We start from the raw sequence: 22,381 nt of genomic DNA, 5'->3' as shown, positions 1-22,381 counted from the left end.
TTTTTTTTTCCTTTTTTTTCTTTTTCAACCTAGGTAGGACATTATGCAGTATAATAGCAAGAGCTTGGTGGCACAAACCACCGCCCCGTTCCAAAGGGGACGCTCATAACATCCATCCATCCATCCATCCATCTGGGCGGGCGCGCGCAGGCGCATGGGGCGCCCGGAGGAGAACGCAGCCCTTCCCCTTCCTCTGGAGCGTTGCGCGCGACAGAAGACGGCGCGCTTCCTCGCCACGTTCCTCCTTTGAGTGCGCGAGATTCAGCCGTGGTTGCCGGCACATTCTCGCGTGCTTTCACTCACACACAGCGTACAGCGCGCGGCGATGATTTATAGCACTTGGACTTTACGCGGAACCTCACGGAGACGCCGACGCCGAAGTCCACGCCGACGCCGACGGCAGAAGTGCGTCTGGAGTGCCCCATGGTTGCTATAGCAATAAAAGGTCACGGCCGTTTGTCTAGATATCTGCCAAAGGACAGGAAAACACAGTGTGATAACGGCGGCTTCACATGTAGTGAAGTCTACAAATGGGCCGTCTAGAAACCCATTATCCACAAGCCTAATGAGGCATTCATTAGAGGGCGTATTGGGACATTAATTTCGTGCCACAGAATTATGCAGGTACACAGGCTATATTGCTTATTCCTTACGAGCAATGCCATTCTTTCGATAACTTTGCTTCAAGCCACGTGGGATGTACAGGTGAGGAGAAGACACATTGAGATGTCCAGGCTTTTAAGTTATCTTTCCTCATTTGTCGCTGATTTCGATTGCAGACTGTGTCTCGTACGCGCAAAACCTCTACAGTTACGCTTAATTTGCCTCAGCCATTATAGAATTACTATTCAGATCGTAAATAAAGTGCTCGTGACCGTGGATATCACTTTCCCTAAATATTTATTGAGATTGCTTGCTTTTTTTAAACCACGATGCTCAATTACCTTTCTATAACATAAAAAAGTGTGGTCTCATCGGCAGCAAATTAGGCGCATTAAAGCTAAGATCCGTTTCATAAATGCCTTACAGGCAGCTGCTTCGCTGCGCTTACTGGAAATGGGACGTACGCGAAGTGCAAGCGTTCCTGCGGACTCCCCTGCGAGTAAGTGAAATCAGTTGCGCCGCTTACTATACGTTAGGTGACGTCATCCACGATGACGATATACGTATTTCACTCTGTGTCCTTCGATATTCAACGCTAAAAGGTAGACTTAAAGCGGATATTCGCCCAACTGTACTCATCCGTGCGCGCTCACTATGTCGACACCTTCATGACATTGCACATAAAAACTTGTACGCAGCCCCTGCATCGCAGTTTATCTCCGAGCTGCAGTTGCCCCGAGGTAGCTGTGAACAACGATTATACTTAATTTTAAATTCTATATTACTCATGAAAGTTGCATGATGCTGTGAGTTTATCTTGAGGTGAGAATGGAGTATCCCAGAAATGATGGGAAGATTTGAAGTAGCCGACGTGGCGAAATTGTAACCCATCCACAGCGAGTAATGTAATACCGAACAGAACGATCGCTTAGACACTATTGCGCGTTTATAACTTGTGACTAACGACCTGTTTCTTTTTGTTCACGTCGCATACTTCCTTTGAAATCGCTTGCGCCAGAGAGTGTCCTCTGGAGCCAGAGAGAGGGGCTCGAAGAGGAGGGCTCTATCTGAAAAAGAAATTACAACGTAGCCCCGTTAGCTCATCAGCAAGGTTTCACTGATTCAACTTTAAATAATAAGTGGTGTAATTGCGCAATTGTACCACGGTGGTAACAAGTTTATATTACGCGACAAGTTTCAGTTTCGGTTCAAAGGCCCATGCACAGTCTTGGAGCAAACTTCTCCCGTTAATTATCGCGTTCAGCCTGCTGTTCTTCCTACCGACCGCCGCTGTCGCCTTGCCGTGATCGTCCACGTCTCTCGTATGAAGCCTTTCACAAGGTGTTCTCCGTCTCTTTAAGTTGTGACCACGCTGGCCGCTCGCACGCGGGGGAAATTAGTGTGGGCATTTCTTTTCTTAATGGTCTGCACATGATCATCATCACATCGGGTTATCCGTCTTCATCGCTTGCGGGGACCTATCTTGAGATTGATCCGTGCCTTCAGTGTGATCGGTCCGCCACGTCTTCGGGGCGTATTAAAAGTGATGTTAACTTCTACGTCACAATATATACATTCATGGAATTAGCACCAGTTTCGAAACTTATCTACGCGGAATGTGCTACGAAGTACACTACCCTTTCAGTTATTTTTGTCCAGCAGCGAGCGAGGGAGGCTTTGAGGCAAGTATTAATAGGAACGCTAAAGTATTTCTTACTACATTGGGGCAGCCGATATCCAGAAAGCGGTGCTGGTATGAGGATTTGTACTGCATTGACATCGTATTATTGTCAAATAGCACAGTGTGTCTTCAAATGAATAATTAGGAAGATCATTAGTTAAGCATATTAAGTTAACTATTTTTACCGTGATTTGTTAGGCATTAGTGTCCACCATTTCGAGTTATCTACTCAGGTAGACACATTTGCAATTGCAGCACTCATAAAGATAGGAAAGTAGAAGCTGTTTGGTGCAAAAGAAAAGGAACTTTCGTGACATAGGTCATGGCTATTCATGACTGGCGTTCAATAATAGTCATGTTTGATTGCGCAGATTGTGTATTTAGTCCGTTCCTGAGCGTTCACGCTCAGTCACAATCTGCTCTTCTGACATCGCGCTTTTTCTTAACCCTCAATTTTCAGGCAGATCCATTACGACGTCCGCATAACCGAGATTTCGAATGAACAGGTCAGCATCTTCTGGTACATCATATGCAATGCTTTCCCTTAATGTCTAGACTTTGGCGCCTCTATTGCGAGAAGAACAAAAAGAAAAATGACAGAATCTGCTGCCATCACGATATGTCATGTAGGAAATAATGTTTCCGGCGCTTGTTATTCTTTCCCTCATGACAACTTCTTAATGAGTGTATTAGATAAAGTAATGAAGACGCGACATTTTGAAATAACCATTCCTTAATGGCAAAATCATCCGATACCTTGTGCACTGCCATGCAAACAGAAGGCGTCTTTCGTGCACCCGTGATGATTATATCAAGACTTATTACGAATTTATTCTTTCTTTTCGCGAACATTTATTCGCAGGGCCCGGCAAGAAAGGCTCGGTAGGTCACTGGCGTACCAGGCTCGAGGGACCCCTCACTCAAGTACTGCTGCATGAATTGTGCTTGCTATTGCTCACGGACAACCGTTAAGCTGTCAACCTACTGTTACACCAAGCAGGCACTAATTGTGGCCAGAGCGAGATCTCAGTCGCCGAAATGATATCACTTTCGCGAGCATCAGAACTGCTTAGAACTGCTCTTCCGTAAGCTCCCAGCACAATTCCAACACGTTGACGACGAAAGTGACCATGAAAGCCAGCTCACTACCACAACCTACATGAGCGGCTCATCCATGATTAGCAACTCATTCTCGGCTACGTCAGTATTACCCCCGTAAGGGGTAATCGAGGCGATATATTTCCTACATTTTTGTATTTAGGGCAGTTATGAAGATTCACTAGTCACCGTCATCGTTGTAGTTCACTGCTCAACCGCATCGTATCTGAACGCAGGGAGAGTTTCACGCTGAAGCTGCGCTTCCGCTCAGACATCGAGGAGCTGGTGCTCTATCAGCCGACGCTTACAGTTGAGTAAATATTTTTTTCTACTCACAGAAACAACGAATGCGACTAACAGAGGGTGCGACAAATGGTACGAGTATTCTAAGAAAGGCATAGTTCTTGCTCAATCTCTGTCACTCATTATGCGAGTGGCTTCGTCAGAACGCCCATTTTCTTGAGGGAACGCATTATTCGCAATTATGAAGTCGTCAAACTCCTCCTCTAAAAAAAGAAAAGAAAGAAAGAGAAACAAATACCAACTAGTACTCCTTTAATGTTATTAACGTCTGCGATTGACAAGTTGTTTTCTTTTGTCCGAACTTTGCAGAGGATCGAGTTTATCGCTTACGCCGCTGGCTACCTGGGCATATGGCTGGGCTTGTCGGTGATGACATTTCTCTTGGACATGTTGGGCATGATGAAAACACACAAGTGCGTACGCTTCACGCTTTCGTCGTGAATGGCTTACAGGTGTTCTCGGTTGCAACGCTAATCAGCAGGCAGGTTTTTTTGCATATGATACGCGTTGCGTTTTCGTATCAGCCGTTAAATAATGCGGTTAACCTCAGTCATGTACACTCAGCATAAATACAAATGCGTACAATTCCGAGACTATACTCAAACGCCTTGTTACATTTACACGTTAACCTGCTCTTGCGACAGCAGTTTAACTAAAGACTTACACTTGTAACTATTAGATACTTAGAAACCGCTTACAAGGAGATTACACGTGAAACTTTCATGTTTTAATTAGGTGTAACAGGTGTTCTCATTAGCTACTTACTGTTAGAGTTTCAATTCATATGGTAATCTAAGCAATTTTATTTATTACGTCAAACTCCTGCTTCTATTTCGAGTTGTTGACAAATTCGACTTTGCCCTGCCATCTGCTAGCCACCTGGTTAGCGCAGATGGTAGAGCGGCTGCTCCGGAAAGGCGGTGGTCCCGGGTTCGAGTCTCGGACCACGACGAATTTTTCTTCAACTGCGAGGCTTTTCTTTCGAGGAACCCGTATGGTTTCCTTTGTAGTAATTGCTACGATTGGGTGGATGTCTTATTTTCCTTTAATTAATTGCTTCCCTCCACCCTACGAGAGAGAGAGAAAGCAAGGACAGGAAAAGCAGGGAGGCCAACCAGAAGAGCATCCGGTTTTCTACCCTACACTGGGGATGGGGGAATGGGGAATAGAAAGAGGAAGAGGGGAGAAAGTGAGCACTGAGTGCGCGTGGGCGGTACACTGTGCACAGGGACATTATAAACGGTCTCGTAAGCCGGTGCACTTCAAGTATTGCACTAATGCACGATTCGCTTTTCGTGCCAGTGACGAGTGTGGCCACGGTCCGAGTATGTTTGACTCGGTGAACGGTCTTAAGTCCAGTCGGTGTAAAGTTTCCCGCAGAGAGAGCCGTTGTACATCGTAGCGGGGGCAGGTACACAATAGGTGCTCGATGGTCTCCTCGCACCCACAGGAATCGCACGTCGGGCTCTCGGCCATTCCCAAACGATAGGACAGCACAATGTGTTGGCGGGCTAGTTGGTGCGGATCCATAAATACTTCGTTTAGCGCAAAACAACGGACACAAGAAAAGGCGACTATGAATATGATTTTTTAGATGCTGTCGCATGAGTGCGCTCTTGTGATGGGATGTTGGTGGTTCCTGCATACGGTGCTCACTGCGCATGTTCCTCTACACTGTAAACAAAAAAACACCCAGATGGGCATTTTTTGCTTGTCCTCTAGCGCATGCCCTTTTGTACATCTTTTTGCTCCCATTGAAAGGGCGTACGATAAAACTCCCATTGATGGGCATTATTTGGGCACACAACGGGGGTACCGTAATACGCCCACTTCACCCCCATTTGATTGGGAGGGAGGTACAATGGGAGTTTTGTGAAGGAATTAAAGGCATTTTAGTTTAGGTGCGGCAAGCACGTAGCGAAATGCTTGGTGGCGCGGGTCGCGCGCTTACGCAGCACCAGACGGAACACTGCGGGCCGAAATGTCGAACGCTGGCAATCAAGGCTCAAGGGAACTCGGCCGTCCGTGAGCTACCACCCGAGCAGGCGTCGCACCTGCTCGGAGCGAACGCCGGCGTCCGACACTTTGGCCTGCGGTATTCCGTCTGCTGCTGCATAGGCGCGGCGTACCGCCACGAAGCATTTCGCCGCGGGCTCGCCACACGTGGTCCAATTGACGGCACAGGGCCACCGCTGAATCGACCAAGTCACGCGCACACGTGGTCCAATGGCGAATGAACCAGTCACCGCACGTCTTCATTTCTTTCCTTTCGCTGATCACAGGCCCCCTCCTTGCAAAGCTTTTATACAGTCGTCCTAGCTTATCGGCAGTGCCTCCGAGGCCAGCAAACGCCTTCGAGAGCAGTTGCTACTTACTGAAAGGAAAAATGCACGAGACACACACTGACAGTGAAGAAAATTTATTAGACATCAAATGTAAGAAACATAGTATGTTTACTTCCGGGCCCAAAAGAAAGCACATTTCTGCCCCAGTAAAACAATTTTCTGGATTTTAAAAAAGAACAATGTACATTGTAAGCATGCCAGTTACTAGTATTCTACATGTCCTAACACAATGAAATTAGTAAATGAAAGAAATGCTAAGAAATCTTACCTCGTTTCATACTGAACTGTAACTACAGAGCCATGTGTTTGAATTGTTACTTTGTACTGACACTCCACACTTTTGCACAGACTACATATTGAGCTTGCTTGACTAACAGTAAAACTTCATAATTCAACAACATAATTCTGAACTTAAACTTACAGCGCAAACACCTAAGACAGACCACAAAAGCCAGATACGACACACACTGGCGCTAACTGGCTTCTTTATTTCTTCATCGTCTATGCATATATAAACCCTAGGCCACACAACTGCACAGGCGCCCAGATTACATTACAGAGATCTACCAAATTATCACATATGCAAACGTAGCAAGTCAAATTCAGATGGGTGCAGGGACAAAGATATGTCATTGATGCAATTATCACCTTGACTTTTTATGTGGTAGGCTTCTAAGGCAAGCCGCACATGCTCATTCTTGCTTTTGCCAAGAATCGACGTGCCATCAAGTCGTGTCTCACAACTGTTGCAAGGGTTTATATGCGCAACAAGGTGCACTCCTCCATCTACATTTTTGTTTACTTTTTGCGCATGTTCCCTGCGTGGTCCCTTAAACACATAAGGTCATCTATCAACTCAAGACAGTTGCTTGCAGGCAGAGTGTTCCTTTGGCATTTTCTGCGCCGAACAAGCTTTTAGAGCTATGCTTCCACATCTGCAGAGAGAGCAGAGGAGGATGCCAAATTCGGCATGCTGCTTTATACGTGTCGCGCGCTGTCGGCGTGGTTTATACCATTCCACTCTCATGTGGTAAGACATAGCTTGGCTAGATAGGGCATTGCGTCAATGAACGACTCGAGGAACATGCGCAAAAGTAAACAGAAATGTAGATAGAGGAGCGCACCTTGGTGCGCATATAAACTCTTGCACAATTGTGAGGCACAACTTGATGGGACGTCAATTCTTGGCAAAAGCAAGAATGAGCATGCGTGGCTTGCCTTAGAGGCCTACCACATAAAAAGGCAAGGCGATAATTGCATCAGTGAGATATCTTTGTCCCTGCACCCATCTGAATTTGACTTCCTACGTTTGCGTACGTGATAATTTGGCAGATCTCTGTAATGTAATCTGAGTGCCTGCGCGGTTGTGTGGCCTAGGGTTTATATTGCATCGACAACGAAGAAATAAAGAAGTTAGCGCCAGTGTGTGTCGTATCTTCCTTTTGTGGTCCGTCTTAGGTGTTTGTGCTGTAAGTTTAAGTTGCTTGAATAAGCCATTCCAAATTAACAGTCGCTTGTATAATGAGGCCGATCAGCGGCATTTTGCATGGACTAGCACACAAATATGATAAATGTCAAAGTACTAAATTAAGAAATTGGGACTCATCACACAAACAAGCTACATAATTTAGTGTAGTTATTGGGATGTATTTCAGAGCAAGCTATTAAAAATTATCGTATTTTACGAACCAGAACCCACCTTCTGATCATGAGACATGCCGTAGCAAGTAACCCCAGATTAATTTGGACAACCTGAGGTTCTTTAACATGCACCTAAGCCTAAGTACACGGGTGCTTTTGCATTTCGCTCCCACTGAAATGCGGTTTTGTTTGCGACTAGATTTGCGAAACTTCCAAACAGGATCCCCCCTATATTTTTACAGTGGGCGCTCTTTAAATGGAGCCTCAAGGGGCCAGGGAAATTGGTTCCATTTACCAGGTGTTCTATTTCTGAGAGGCATTCCAGAGAGCCAACCAACTACCAGGATGGTGTCCTGTTTAAGCGGCAGTTTCGCTTAAGCGATTTTTGTTTATCGAGATTCCACTGTAGACCATAATAGTGGATGAGTTGTGTTCTGCATGGACACTTTGGCATGGCTACAATGTTTAGTTGAATATTGTGCAAGCAGCAACATTTCACTGTACCCAGTGCAATATATAAAGCCAGCAATGTAACATGTTGCAAATGCAGCCACGAACAAGTACCTTCCCTGATCATATCTAATAGCAGCATCTTTAGACGAAATTAGTCATGCTTTCTCACGTTTAAGTGTCTTGCTTTCAGAAATCAAATCCTCCTTATCACATTGGCCTCCAATTGTGTCATCCCCCGAGCTGAGGTCATTTGGGATTGCATTTAATTGCACTTCAAATAGTATATTGGTCTTATTTAAAAAGCACATGGCATCACAGTCACCACCTAGACATAAAACTGAGGCTGCAACGCAGTAGCAGACATTCTGAGGTAGAAGTGTAACTATTCTTTAAGTGGGATGCATACTCAAAACACTGCAATGCAATTTCAGACAGGGCTGATAGTATAGCAACCAGGACGGATTTAACGGACATAAAGGAGCAAAATTGTGTGAGCTTCGAATTATTATTCTCCCTGAGGATCCATGCTGTCCAATTATAAAATGGGGATCAAAATAAAGTAATTGGATAGCAAACCTGCATTTCATTAAGTAAATAAATTACTGTTCATGCTACTTTCCAGGGTGCACACTACCTTCTCTTTGAATGTGAATTTGTTACCTTGCCATGGGTTGCCAAATGTATAGGTGTATTGTTGGTAGAGGGTGGTGGAACGGATATAGGTCTCAGGCTAGAGGAAATACTTCGACAAGGAGACTTGCCAGGTTGAACAACGAATGTCTCGGGCTGGAGCCATTTGGTTCCCTTGCAAAGATGTTGGCTCCAGCGTGAGACTTCCTTTGTTGGACAACTGTTGATGACTAATGTCGCCATTGTTTTCATTTACCCTCGCCTTATTCAACCTATTGCTCCACGCAGGTGTTGCACTTTCTTTCAAAAATAAAGATATTAATGAGCTCAAAGGCTTTGTGCATGGCTGCGTCCCCAAGTGCAAAAATTTCTTTTCAATGAATGAGAGTTGGTACCTTTTTTGGGGAATTCAATAAGAAGAACCAAAAATTAAGCTAACAGACTGGCTATGACGACAAGTAAACATGAATTGATGTGGAGTGCCACTTCATTTCACACCAGGCTTGGGGCCAGCCGGACTTCTTCCTAAAATTGAGAAAATTTTTCTCATGAAATACATATTAAGAGTATTCTCTTCATAATCTGAAAATTAAAAAATGGTTATCTGGTTATTCATATTTAGTTGCGAACAGTGCGAAGGACACTGGCAAAGTAAGGGCTTATACAGTAATGACACATAGTACTGGCAGACAACAGATTTAATTTTAGAACAGACAAACAGTTACGTACCTTAAAATGCTTCCTAAAAGCCATAAAAAAACCAACGCAGGAAGCAGTTGTATGTATGTAATAATGTATGTGCATGAAAAATACATCTGATCATTGGTTTGCAGATTTACTTGTCAGTTAGCAAAACGTGTTGCACTGAAACATTACTCTTACAATTTGTCAATTCTGTGGGCTTTGATTATTGCTCGGGTCAGTTTATTGCTGTTGTTACTGCTATTAGGGTACGGTGAAGTGTAATGAAGATGGGCTAGTGTTACTGACAACTATGAAAATTGGCAAATTTCGCTGCACCAGGATAATGCACGCATTGTCCTGCTGCAGTGAAACTTTCCAGTAAACTTTCGCAGTTGTCTGTAGCACTTTCCTGCCTGTCTCGCCTCACACTGTTCCATCTATTGCTTCACCATACTGTAATATGCACCCCCAACTGACACAAAATTCTGCCCTTCTGAAGTACTTACTGCTACTTCGAACTCCTCACATTGAGGCCGCCAGCCGTACTGAGCCCAATGTAGTATAAATCAGCTCCTGCCATGGATTTATTCTGGTGTCATGACACCACAGAAGCAAACGAAGACAAAGACATGCAGGGCACAAGCGCCTATCCTCAACTCTGGCTTTAATAACAAAACAGACATCACATACAACACGTAGTGACATGAAGTGACGTCATTATTTCAAAAACAAATTCTTCGTGCAATGTAACTGAGAATGACTGATGCATTTGTCCTATTTGTGCTAATCTTCCAAAGCTTAATTATCTTATGTACGTCTGCTCATAATTTCTGGCTACGAGTTTTGAAGAACACAGGAACGAACCAATCTATTTTGCAGTGCATCACAATGTGCGGATGAGAGTTGTTGCACACAAACTTTATTAGCCTCAATCTCAAATTATTACAATGTGTGTCTATGCAATGCAAGCATGACTGGATGGGAATGGCAGACTGTACATAACCTCCGTTGCACAGTGCACCGCCTGCAAATTGTGCTGCATGCAACAAACAAATTGATTTGTTTTCCTGGCTTCAGTCTTTTTTTCTCATCAGAGCAAATCTCTCCACGTCTCATACAGAAAAAAAAAATTTGTACGTAGGAACCAGCTACACAATTACCCATGAAAATTACAAATGCATACGAAACAACTGCAACCACTTTTTTACTTCATCATCTCATTCATTATATTCCATATTCATGCCTAATTTAGTTGCACAAATCATTGTTTTCTCAGGCCCTTGCTAGGAGAGTTTTGTGCTGTAACAAAAGGCAGAAGCCAAAAAAAGGAAAAGGTTGGCTGTGGCTTGAAGCACAATATGCATCTAGTGAGCTAGGCCGCAAGCGTTGTGTAGTCTGCTGCCATCATAAAGCCGTGCCTACATCGGACAGATGGGATGCTCTATTAATGCGAAATGAGGGAGATTGAGGGAGTATGAGTCATCTGTGTGAAACAACCCTCCCTCACACGATGTTAGATACTGCAAAGAATGGGACTGCAGTCCTGTGTTCCACAAAACTTGCGTTGTAGCCAGGTATTACGACCTGACAACATGAAAGGTAATTGTGGCTTGCAACATTTAAAAAGAAGGACAAATGTATCACTGATCCATTAGTTGCACTGCATAAAGAATTTCTTTTAACAGGTATTATCACATCATGTCTCCACCTTTTATTAAATATTGCCTGCTTCCTTATTTTAAAGCTTGAAGTGAGATCCGGTGCTTGTGTCATTTGCGTACATATCTTTCTTCGTTTACTTTTTGTGGTGTCATTACACCAGAATTTGCACAACCAATGGCCACACACTGCTTTTGTCACGTTATAGTGGTGCTTGCAAAGCCTCGCAAACAGCAGCCTATTTGGTCCAAACATGCTTTTGTACATATGCTTTTCCAAAAAGAAAGCTGCCAAGAAGGTAACAAGAATCAAGAGCATTAAGTTAGATCCACTGCAATGCTTTGCTTTTTTGCCTTTATTCCTTACACCTAAGTGGATAAGCCAGAGTGAATGTTACAGAAATGCCCCAAATAAGTTGTTGAAATTATGCGAAAATGTTAACGCAACTAAGCGTAGATTTATGTGCAATAATAGACACCAGTCTCAGTTTCTTTCCTTCTGACACAAACATAGTATATCTTATTCCTTTGGCATGAAGAAAAGCATATGTAGAGCAGACACGTCTATATTTGAATGAGCCTTCACGATTAAGCACCACTATAATGTGACCATTAGGGTACATACACTGTAAAGAGTGCAGATGACGGCCCGAATTTCACAAGTGCAACATGTTAGCGAAAGCAGTAACCATTAATCCAGAAACTAACCAAATCCCACAAAATAACAACACCAAAAAAAGACGAATGCGTCAGTACAGCACCTGTTTTTTGAAGTTACAGGAAAGTGGCATGCTTGTTAACAAACCTACAACCATGGCACATTTGCATGTGACCACCCCCTGCCTCTTTATGTGCTTTCGTGCCTTTGACAAGGCGTTACTGGATATTTATTTGCTTGTCTGTTGCAAAAACATATCAATTATCAGTCAGTGCACAGTGCACCATGCCATTTATCTATGTTGACTCACTTTGTGTCCTTAGCACTGCTCTTACCTGTTCAGAACTAAGAATCGCAAAATGACTTGTTCTGCAGTTGAAATAGGGTAACTATAAGTAAAACGAATGACATGTTCTGATGAACTTTGTTTTCATAATCTAATTGTTTATTTGGGCACATAACCAGTCAGATCATTCATACTAAAACAAGAAAACAAATTCAATACACTGGTTTATACTGGTTGGTGCTCTATTGACTTTAGTACACACATTGAACAAACGACAGGCAGTGAGAAATGCCAGCCACCACTTACTTCCAGACGGCATTATTGGTCACATGTGCACATGATATAGCTACAAAAACCCAAACAAAAGTAAACAAAGAAAAAAGTACATTTTAACAGAAAAAGAACAAGACAAAACAAAGAAAACTTCTTTTGGAAGCGAAGTCACAATCAAGGTGCAAATGACAGCTATAGTTTGCCAAGCACACATTTCGTTATTTTGCTCAGTCTCTCGATATCACAATTTCTTGTTTGACAGCAACACCAACGGGACATCTACGCATATCTTTATTGCACATGCCATTTTTGCTCGCTCCAAAATCCTTTTGTGGTTATTCATTTAGTACCTGCTTCGCCTGTCCTGGCATTGCAGGGGGGTATACATTCTGTGTAATGTAACTTACATTCAAATCAAGCAGACAAAGCAGGGAGGGAATTATCTTTGAGAACTATGCAAACATTTGCAGGCGGAAAAACCTTGCAGTCACTTTGGTCTAAGGAAAAAACAAATGTGAGGCATCACCTATAAGTAAAAGGAAATTAATAAACCTGTTTAGTCTAATCTCTCTCTTGTGAGGTATGATGATAGCATGATATGAATTTCTCTATCTCTACATGTTTGGAACAGTATATGCTGTGAAATAACTTTAACTGAAGAGATTTCCTAGTCTTTTAAATCCTGCCACTGCAGCTTACTCTTACTATCAGTAATACAAAGCCTTTTAGTATGACTTCCTATTACCAATCTAACTGCCATATTTTGAACATTTTCAAGCATACCAGCTAACTCAATATTATGGGGATCATAGCAAACACATACTTATTTGATTAGTGAATGCACATAAGCAAAATACAGTTGTCCTTTGAGGTTTTCGGGTCGCCGACAAAATATGTATGGGTGGACACATGACAGCTACTACACCGATAAGCATTGTGGCCAACCAAAATTAAGTTTATTCCTACACGGGCGGGCACGGCGAAGTGTGAGCAGACGATGGTCGGCTTTTTCTGGAGGCATGTACAAAGGAACCCCAACATAACGAATCCACTAAAATCAGCAATTTGGTTTGTTGTACTGTGATTCCACCTTTTTGTCAAATAAGTACATATATAATAAAAACAAATGGATTGTTTTCCCACGAAAAGGGCCGCAGTCAGAAAAATCAAATCTGAATGAGAAAAAAAAATTTTGAATTTGAGAGTCTGCGACCAAAGATATGGTTTCACGGTGTGTCAACGATACCTTCGCATAGGTAGTATGAAGCAAACCTAGCCTTGCTTTTGCATCCACTCTGTCCTCTTTGATACTGCCACGCGCAGTGGGACGACACCATCATGAAAAGTGCTGGCAGTGGAGGCGAACGCTTTGTCTGTCTCTCACTTCAATGCATCTCCGAAACTACAGATTATGCAACCCCCAGTACTAAACACGTGGGAAGACTGTGCACATAATACCACGCCATATCAACACGTCCACCCTTTCCACACGCAGCAGTTCACCTATAGAACAGGGTGCGCAGGCTGCAGATGTGCTCAGCTGTACTCACAGCCATGTGCAGCGACGGCTGCGCTAGAAAAGAAGAAACGCACGGACTAGGCTCCTCTGAGGGCCCCCTTAAAAGCTGTTCGTCATTTTTGTTTCTGTAATAGGCTAGTGCAAAAAGTGAATTTGCTTCATTCCTATTAAGAAATTTTGTACACATGGTAGAAAAATTATGAAAGTAGAACATTTTATTACTTTTCACCCCTCTCAGATGGAATATCGTACAAATGCATAAGCAGCCATTTTTGCCTTGTTTCATCTAAGATGTTTTTTGATGCTGAAAGAAAGGCATTTGTTTAAAAAATAAGCTTGGTTGCAATATGTAAAGAAATTCTGTAATGTCACAAGGGTTGCTGAAATGAAAATATATTTGTGATTTCCTTGCAACTGAAACACTCAAAAGGAAAACGACCTTTTAAACAGACCAAAAAAGAAGCCACTGCACATGCACCCATACTAAGCCAGGGACTGTATCAAGCTGATATGAGAAGACTTTCAAGAAAGAATCTTTCCCGGTTTGGTAAAATTTTTTAAACACTGGTTAACACCTGGCCCACACCTTAAATCTAGAAGGAATAAAGTTCTTAAGTTACTCTGTGTTCTTTCTTGAATCCAACAAATGTGCCTAGAAAAATGGGCCAAGTCTACACGTGTGGCAAGGTGTCAACAAGAAACTCGCTTTAGCTGGCTGCAGTGCTCCCTGCGATGAATATTCAGGCAGAAAATTGTTACCCCAAATATGACTGTGCCCCCAAGAAAACCAAATCTGGTAGACTACATCAATGCATATGGAAAAATCTTTAGTCCATGCTTGCTGGCACCCTGTGTCTGTATTGGCCTCTAGGAGAATTGTGGCCCCCACGTGCTGGAATCTTTCTGTGGCATAGAAAACAACATTGTGGTACCAGCTGTGAAGTGTTAATCAGTTTAATCAGCAGTTTAATCACAGTTAATTCCAAGTGTTTGCATGTTTTAAGCATTGCTTGTGGGCATCTTGGCTACAAAACAACCTAGACCTTACATCCCAGTCTGGTGTGTAGCGTAACAAAGGCTTTTATTGGAGCAACTTGATGCTTTTATATTGGTTATTCAGTTGGCATGATCTTTCACAAAAGAGTTATAGGCAATTTTGCTGCAATAACAGTACTGTTTTCATAGAATTCGTCATGGGGAGTGCGGCTTGCCCTTTTTGCCAGAGTTTTTGCTGAACGACGATTTATTATCGGTCTGTTATATGTGGAACTTGAACAGCTTATATTTTTGTCTCCTCAATCCACACTTCTGCTGCACTTCTGCCAGCATCTCTACACAGGGTGTTTTGACTGATGCCATACCAAGTGAGCACGCTACAAGCCTCGTGTGCATTGTTTTCATGACTCTTTCGATGACCAAATTTCATTTTCAGTGACTTTATCAACTAAGTATCCAGCAGCAGCTTGAACATGGGTAGTCATGAGAATTCGCACCAGGCTTGGTTGAATATGTCCAGCACTGCAGCACTGAGTAGTGAACCATGCTGTAAGAGTTGGCAACTAAATTGCCACCTTGTGATTGCAACTTTTCAACCTTACAATCAAGGCTTCAATTACCCAGCCAGCGAGCTGCAGCAAAGGTGTGAACTATAATTATCTGATGTCACATTCTATGTCATAGCGATAGCAGCTGATCCCTGCAGTGGTGGCCCTCAAGGCCAACAGGCATGCCTTTCTGTGCACATGCTTGTGTAGGACTAAGCAGATGGTGCCAGTTTGTTCAGCATTAACACTATGTTGACGCTGTATCGGGAACACATTTTCTTACTCAGTGCGATAGCCTTTGAACCTAGATAATTGCCACCAAGAGTCCTTATTCCACCAACCTTTCCTTTGCCATGTCATTTGCTTCTGCCTTGATGTCATGGAGCAACTTCAGCTATATGAAGCAACGATGGTGTTTGAGTATATTGAGTATCCACACAGCCTTGCAGTTTTGCAACCTGAACATTGCTTCATTAAAAGCTGACATGATTTGGTCTCAGCAGACAGATCAGAGTTAAAAATGAACTCTCATAAACTTCTTTCAAAGTCATTCTAACCTTGTCAATATTCCCGTGCCTTTTGATGTGTTATTCAACATTGTCCAAAGCAAGTTGGCTCTTAAAAATCAAGATAACTTTGCGAGGCCAGCTACTAGGCTACCACTGTCTCTTCAGCCAGCCTGAAGTGTCTCGCAGCCATCAAAGCAGGAGTGCAAAAAAACAACAAAGAAAAGCGTGGCAGACAAAATGTTCATGGAAATCCATATGTTTATGGACTGTTACACTGACTGAAAAAGATGGTGGCTACCCAATACAGTCTTGAAGTACGTAGTTGTTTCAGTCACGAACAAACAGCCAGTTGCCCAGTCCTGCACAAGCACAGTGTACAGATGCTTATGGATTAAAATTTGTTGTGTGTGCATGTGGTTCAGTGTACCACATATCATTTTCCTGAGGCTGCAGTACACTGGGAAGACTGGTTGCTACTTCAATAGTAGGCCCTTAGAGTATTGCAGCCCTTTGTTTACATTTTGCTGCAGATTGTATCAAATGTGAATACAAACTGTTTTGCAGGACATGTCAGTTCAGTTCAAGCAATTAGACAGAGTAACCCAATAAATAGTTTAAGCCTCCAAAACGTCTTAATGCAGTCCCTAGTTTAGTACAGGTTTTCGCCTGATGTTTTGCCTTCTTCCATGGTATAATGCTGTTGCTTGCTAGGAACTGGTGGTTTGACGAGCACACTCTCTTGTGTTGCTATAATGACAACTTGTAACAAAGATTTTCCTTCCTAACAAACGTTTGGATACAGTGCCTGTGAGCTCATCTTTTAAGCTGTTTTTCATTCGATCTGTGCATTTACATCGAACGTAAACTACAAAATATCACTACTGAGAATAAAATAAAAACACACCTGTGTAACGATTCTGCTAAGATCGTTGGAGTGGTCAGCCACAGGATGCAACGCAGGTGGAAAGGCATCCTGAGTTAAAGCAAAATAACAATCATTGTAAGATGCAGGTAAAAAATTTTATTCTGTGAGGCTTTTGGCATGTATACTAATTACCACATTTGTATGCAAAATAGTTTTCCATAATAGCTGAGCAAGGTTAACATCTTGCCCTGTGACTGTCAGCCAGTGCTACTCATGGCAATGGTGGCAAGTATGGCACGTCCTTTCAAATGGAACTTTTGTGGGTTACATGAATTCAAAAGAACTTAGGTTCACATAATACATGACATCTGTGGTTAGAAGCATGTGTTGCATGCAGCACCAATGCATGAGTGGCACTGCCTAATACTTCCAGGGCCAGACTTAGTACATAAACAATGCAAATGTGCAACAAAGTGAACAGGTGGATAGCTGCTGCTATAACTCAAAGATTGCATGCATCATGCAGATGTGAATGCAGCTCCCATAAGGAGCGGGTTGCCCTTTGGTGCACTTCACTTCTCTCCCTCTTTTGTCTTCATCGCATGCTGGTGCCATATGGTAATAATGAACAAAAATTAAGCACCTCAGTTCCCATTCTTGTTTTACTACATGCTGTAAAGTCGTCTAAATGCGCTTAAGACTTAAGGATGTACTTCAGCCATTTTGTCTTAAAAATATTTTTTGCTTAGCTTCACTAGACCTTAATGTAGCGCAAATTCTAGACAATGCTTACAAAAAAACCTACTCCACACAATAACACCTTCAATTAAGATTACACAGTCTATGGCTTCGAGATGTGTACATACATACTTGATACATGGTTACAATGAAAATATAAGTGACTGTTCTAATACACACACTTAGCATACTGCATAACAGCCACCTGGTTCCAAAATGGTTTTTTGCTATCACACATAGGACGGCCACAACTATAAATTTAATTCTGGCAGTGACTTAAGTCACGGCCAAAACTTTCACAGTGCAATCAATAAAAATTTTCGAATTTAGAGCAGTTAGACATAAACAGGGCAAATAGTTTTAAAGTGTTAAATAATGAACTGTTATGGAATCTGGCACTAGAAAGCCATGCGCCTAAAACATAGGTACTGTTTATCATATAAGCACATTATATTTTTGCATACTTTCCTAGGGATCACATCAAACAGTTTGCTTACGTGTAAATTTTGCTAGTATTAGCCCTTATCTTTTCACATTTGGCTTACTGCAGCTTTATGCGCATGCAAATGGGCCACTACTACCTTCAGCTGAAGGCCAAACACTATGCCGTCCAACAAACACGCATTTTACAACACCGACAGTACACTTAGAGAATGAGCAACTCTTATAAACAGTGCAGTTCTTTGGACACACATTGATATATGTCTGTAAAACAATGATTTTTGCTAAAATGATAACTTAATCTAATTGGTACTGAGCATAATGCATCATGCAAGAAACTTGCATTTACCGGACACCACTATAGATGCTGCGACCTCTGCGGCTTCCCCACAATCTGGCATAATGTACTCAAGTTGCCTGTAAACCCTGGAAGGTGTCTAAGATACCTTAAGAAGCTCAGCAAACATGAGAAGGACCTAAAATGAAGGTCAGAGAAGCAAAGCAAATTTTTAACCATTCCTCTCTATGTTGCTATGAATGTGAAGGTGCTAGGAAATGATGTATTTGAACTGTATCTTTAGTCGTGCAATAGTAGAGAGCATATTTTTGCAATAATTATGTCATAGAGAAGAATGACAGAAACCAATCTAATTAATATTTTTCTAAACTTGCACAAAGTTTTCGTCATTATGCTGATGCACACACCTGCATACCTCTACTGTGAAGTCTTGTTTCAGTTTCTTATTTTATTGTTACATAGTAATTTACATCATACACTTGTCCTGAAATACATCACTTTGGGCTCCTTCAGTATTTTTTTTCTTACTCGAACACACATGCCTATACAGGGCAAGCACTCAAATATATGCAAAACTGCCACAGGACTGGCCACTTGAGGGCGACATGATTGCACAGCGCAAAAGACGAGGACTGAAGGAAGAACACAATACAGGCGCTGTCACACACACTCAAGGCACTTTGCGAGATTCTCAGGCTTCTTTCATGCTCCTAAAACATTTTGTAGCACATATTGAGCCACAGAAAGCTGTACTGGGAAATTTTCACGTTGCTCTACAATTTTATAATTGAAACTCTTTATCTAATTATAATATTTGATAAGTTTATTAATTGATCAAGGCTAATTAGGTAATTAGGCAAAATGCAGCAAATCCAAGTATTTCCAAGAGACAGGAAACAACATTACCTAGGTTCTCTGCAGCTAGGTGGCATTTGCATATTTTTTTTAAGTTTGCTAAAGTTACATGGCATAACCTGCATACGTCCCATGGAACAGGTGTCACACCAATCACTCTAAGTGATGCCACTAAACTAGCCATTGCACTTAAAACATACAGGGTAAAAAAAGTAAACTCTAGGTAAGAGCATACCAAGGCCTCTATTGCTGAAAAGGGAAACTGATGAGAGGCGTCTGATCTCCGGCTATGAAGCTGCTTCATCCTCACAGCTGGCAATGAAACGGCCGCAGCCGCAGTCCTGAAATAAAAGAGAAATATTTGACACTACAATGATAACACAGAACACAAAAAATCTGGTGGCAAGTTTATCTTGGAGAACAACTGCTGCTACATTAGGTTTTGTATATTGGTCAGCTTATTGTTAAACTAAGCTTGCCAAAATTTTATATCTTAATGGCTTTGCTCTTTACAAACTAAAAGCTTTGCCCAAATCATGCACTTATGCACTACTTAAGCTATGAGATGTTTACTGATCCCTTACAATGAATGGCTTCTAAGGCAAATTACTTCACACAAAAGGATGCATAACTTATGAGTGTTACTGACATTAAACACCAAGGTAGTACCTCTTTATAATAGATAATGGTGGACTTCAAGCACATTTTTCTCACAGATACAGGTTGATCGGTCTGCCTTAATTTTTCACCAGCTGCAGAAATTTTGTTAATAATACTCGTGCAATATAGGATGACGCTGTGATGTGTGATATGATCCTGAGTTGATATGATATGATCTGATATGATCCTGATTTGGCACCTAGAATTCAAAACTGAATATCTGTACCCAATACGCAATGGCACAGCAACAAAGTAATTAAACATTAAACAAGTCCAGGTATCCAGTGCACAGCGCCAGCTGTTGAATAACAACATTGCACAAGCATCGACTATATAGATCTATCGTAGTATGGTGCACGGCAGGCGTAGTGGCGGCCTCAGCAAAGAACACAGCCATGGAGCGACGCGCCCGTATGAGCCATCGCCGGCAATTCTATCGCGTAAGTTGATATATCTCGTCACGGCACAGGCATCGTTTTCTGGCCGCCGAGGTGCCGGCGCCACTGATACTCACCTGCTCCGGCCGTCGCCGTTCAAGTGACGGCGTATCCAGTAATCTGAACCCAAGCAGGACACCTGTTGCCGCCAAGCAGTACGCTAACAATAAAGAGGTTCTTATACTCTGACCGGCAGCTCACGCGGCGTTGACCCGCAGTGCCGTTGGAAGCTCACCACACGCTTTTAATACCACAAACGCGCAGCCGACATTTCACGCCCGCAGATCAAAGTCGACGGGCGCAGGCTCTACATGCTACGCGTCGCAGTCGCGCACTGCCTGCACAATCAGCGATGTGGGCGCGAAGAGACACAGACGATAGCACGGAGCGTACTGGCAAATCTGCACAATGCGCGTTTAGTGAGCGACCTACTGCACACAATCGCACGAGCTAGGGGATTGGCGCCACGTACGCGCCAGCTAGCAGATACCGCGCACGAAGAAGCGCCGCCGGTTCTCGCTCAAATGATCGCTGTACAAACACTCACACACGCGCACCGCAGTAAACCCTTAACGAGCCGCCACATTTTTCAGGCCGCGGTTAGGCGGCGAAGCTTAGCTCACCTCGCACTGCACGTAACTATTATGGTAGTGGCTTGCGCTTCGGGGAACATGTCGAATGCTCACATCCACACAAAGACGCGGCAAAGTTTGTCATCATGTAAAATACCCTTTTTAAGGTACACTCGCTTGACTCTAAGCACTCAAGTCGCCTCGATTACGACAAAGCTCGAAGAAACACAGTGATCGTGCAAAATGGTTCTGGACGGCCACCTGTCGCGACATGTTGTACTGAGACCTTCAATAAGTCATATCAGCGCGTCTCCTCACTTTGAACACATGCACACTCATATAACGTGTAATAATCGTTCAAAGTCACTTACCGTGGAGTCTTGGGGGTTCAAAGCTGTGAGAAACAACAACCACGGTAGAAGAATGCGCCGTCGCTGACAATGGCTGCTCCTTTGCGGCTTTCAACGCACGCGCGCGCGCTCCGAAGGCTTGTGCTCCTCCGCGCGTAGTTCCGACCGTTCCGACTTTCGGCGTCCTGTGCAGCGCCAAGGCGCGGCTACTCCGAACAGAAAAACAGCGCCGACACACATCGCGCGGGATATTTCGAATCTGACTGCAGAAATAATCCTACTGAAATTGTCGCTGTGGCTCACTTCCTTGTTTGTCACGGCTGAGTTATTCTTTTCTCTATTTGGCTCGTCTCAGATATGGGTGTATTTCAACACTCCCACTTTCCCGTACGCTACCGTTATTCCTTGAAAACCCCCATTTTACAACCGCAATGCCTATTCAAATGGGGTCGGGGGTATAATAATGGTTCTAGCTTATTTTACTTCTTCTCGTGGGAGTACTCATTTTAGGCTAGGGGGAAAAAATGGCATATCAACTGTTAAAACGCCCATATGGGCTCATTTGTGTTTACAGTGTAGTTTCTGCTGTCTATAAAGGAGTGACGCAATAAAATGATGTCAGTTGAGAGTAGCGCCTTGTCCTGTCGCCTTTTCTTGTGTCCGTTGTTTTGCGCTAAACGAAGTATTTATGCAAACGATAGGAGTATGAGTTCGTGAACGCTACTCTCAGCCACAAGCGGTACAGCAAGGTTGCTTCGCCGCGGCAAAGGCTAGATGGCAGTTGTAGCCGTAGCGTGGGGTCCAGTTTATACGAGTTTCTGCAAGACTATTACGTCCTAAAAATATTCGTTATAGTATTGTATAAGAAAAAAATAGAAAGGAATGAGGTACATGCCCCTCGACGTACGGCTTTAAATAATCCCGTATGAACGCACGCATCCCTTTTATATATAAAATCTTGTCTCCATAAATCACGCTGATATACTGAACATAGGAGCTATTGACGATATGTATATAAATGTTGCTTAATAGCAACTTCTTCGGCGAAAAGTTGTTTTTCGATCTTACAGGAGAGCAATCGAAAAAGCGTTCGGCGATGTCTGGACGAAGAAAGACCTGCGCTTACGGTGAGTGTGCGTGCACTTGCACACGATTCCACGAATGATATCATTCGGGAACGCAGGTGTGTATCCGAATATTAAATAGCAGATGAATGCAACATTTCCACTTGCCCACGTCACAGACGCCTAAGCCCGCGAAGGAGTTTTCTACGCACGCAA

The 22,381-nt window shown here is 43.0% G+C and overlaps 1 protein-coding gene across 1 annotated transcript in view; it reads left to right on the top strand.

Moving 5' to 3' along the window:
* The window catches only part of LOC142574580 (uncharacterized), a 50,178-nt gene that overhangs the window by 24,869 nt on the left and 2,928 nt on the right, over window positions 1-22,381 (top strand). Inside the window, exons 7-12 of the mRNA XM_075683629.1 lie at window positions 1,030-1,102; window positions 2,745-2,790; window positions 3,147-3,166; window positions 3,619-3,691; window positions 3,995-4,098; window positions 22,172-22,228. Coding sequence (XP_075539744.1) covers window positions 1,030-1,102; window positions 2,745-2,790; window positions 3,147-3,166; window positions 3,619-3,691; window positions 3,995-4,098; window positions 22,172-22,228 — 373 coding nt within the window. The remainder of the gene's footprint in view (window positions 1-1,029; window positions 1,103-2,744; window positions 2,791-3,146; window positions 3,167-3,618; window positions 3,692-3,994; window positions 4,099-22,171; window positions 22,229-22,381) is intronic.

Source organism: Dermacentor variabilis, chromosome 3 (genome assembly GCF_050947875.1).
Source record: "Dermacentor variabilis isolate Ectoservices chromosome 3, ASM5094787v1, whole genome shotgun sequence".
Taxonomy (NCBI): domain Eukaryota; kingdom Metazoa; phylum Arthropoda; class Arachnida; order Ixodida; family Ixodidae; genus Dermacentor; species Dermacentor variabilis.
Note: the sequence above shows the minus strand (reverse complement) of the source record. Positions and strands in the feature narration are given on the sequence as shown.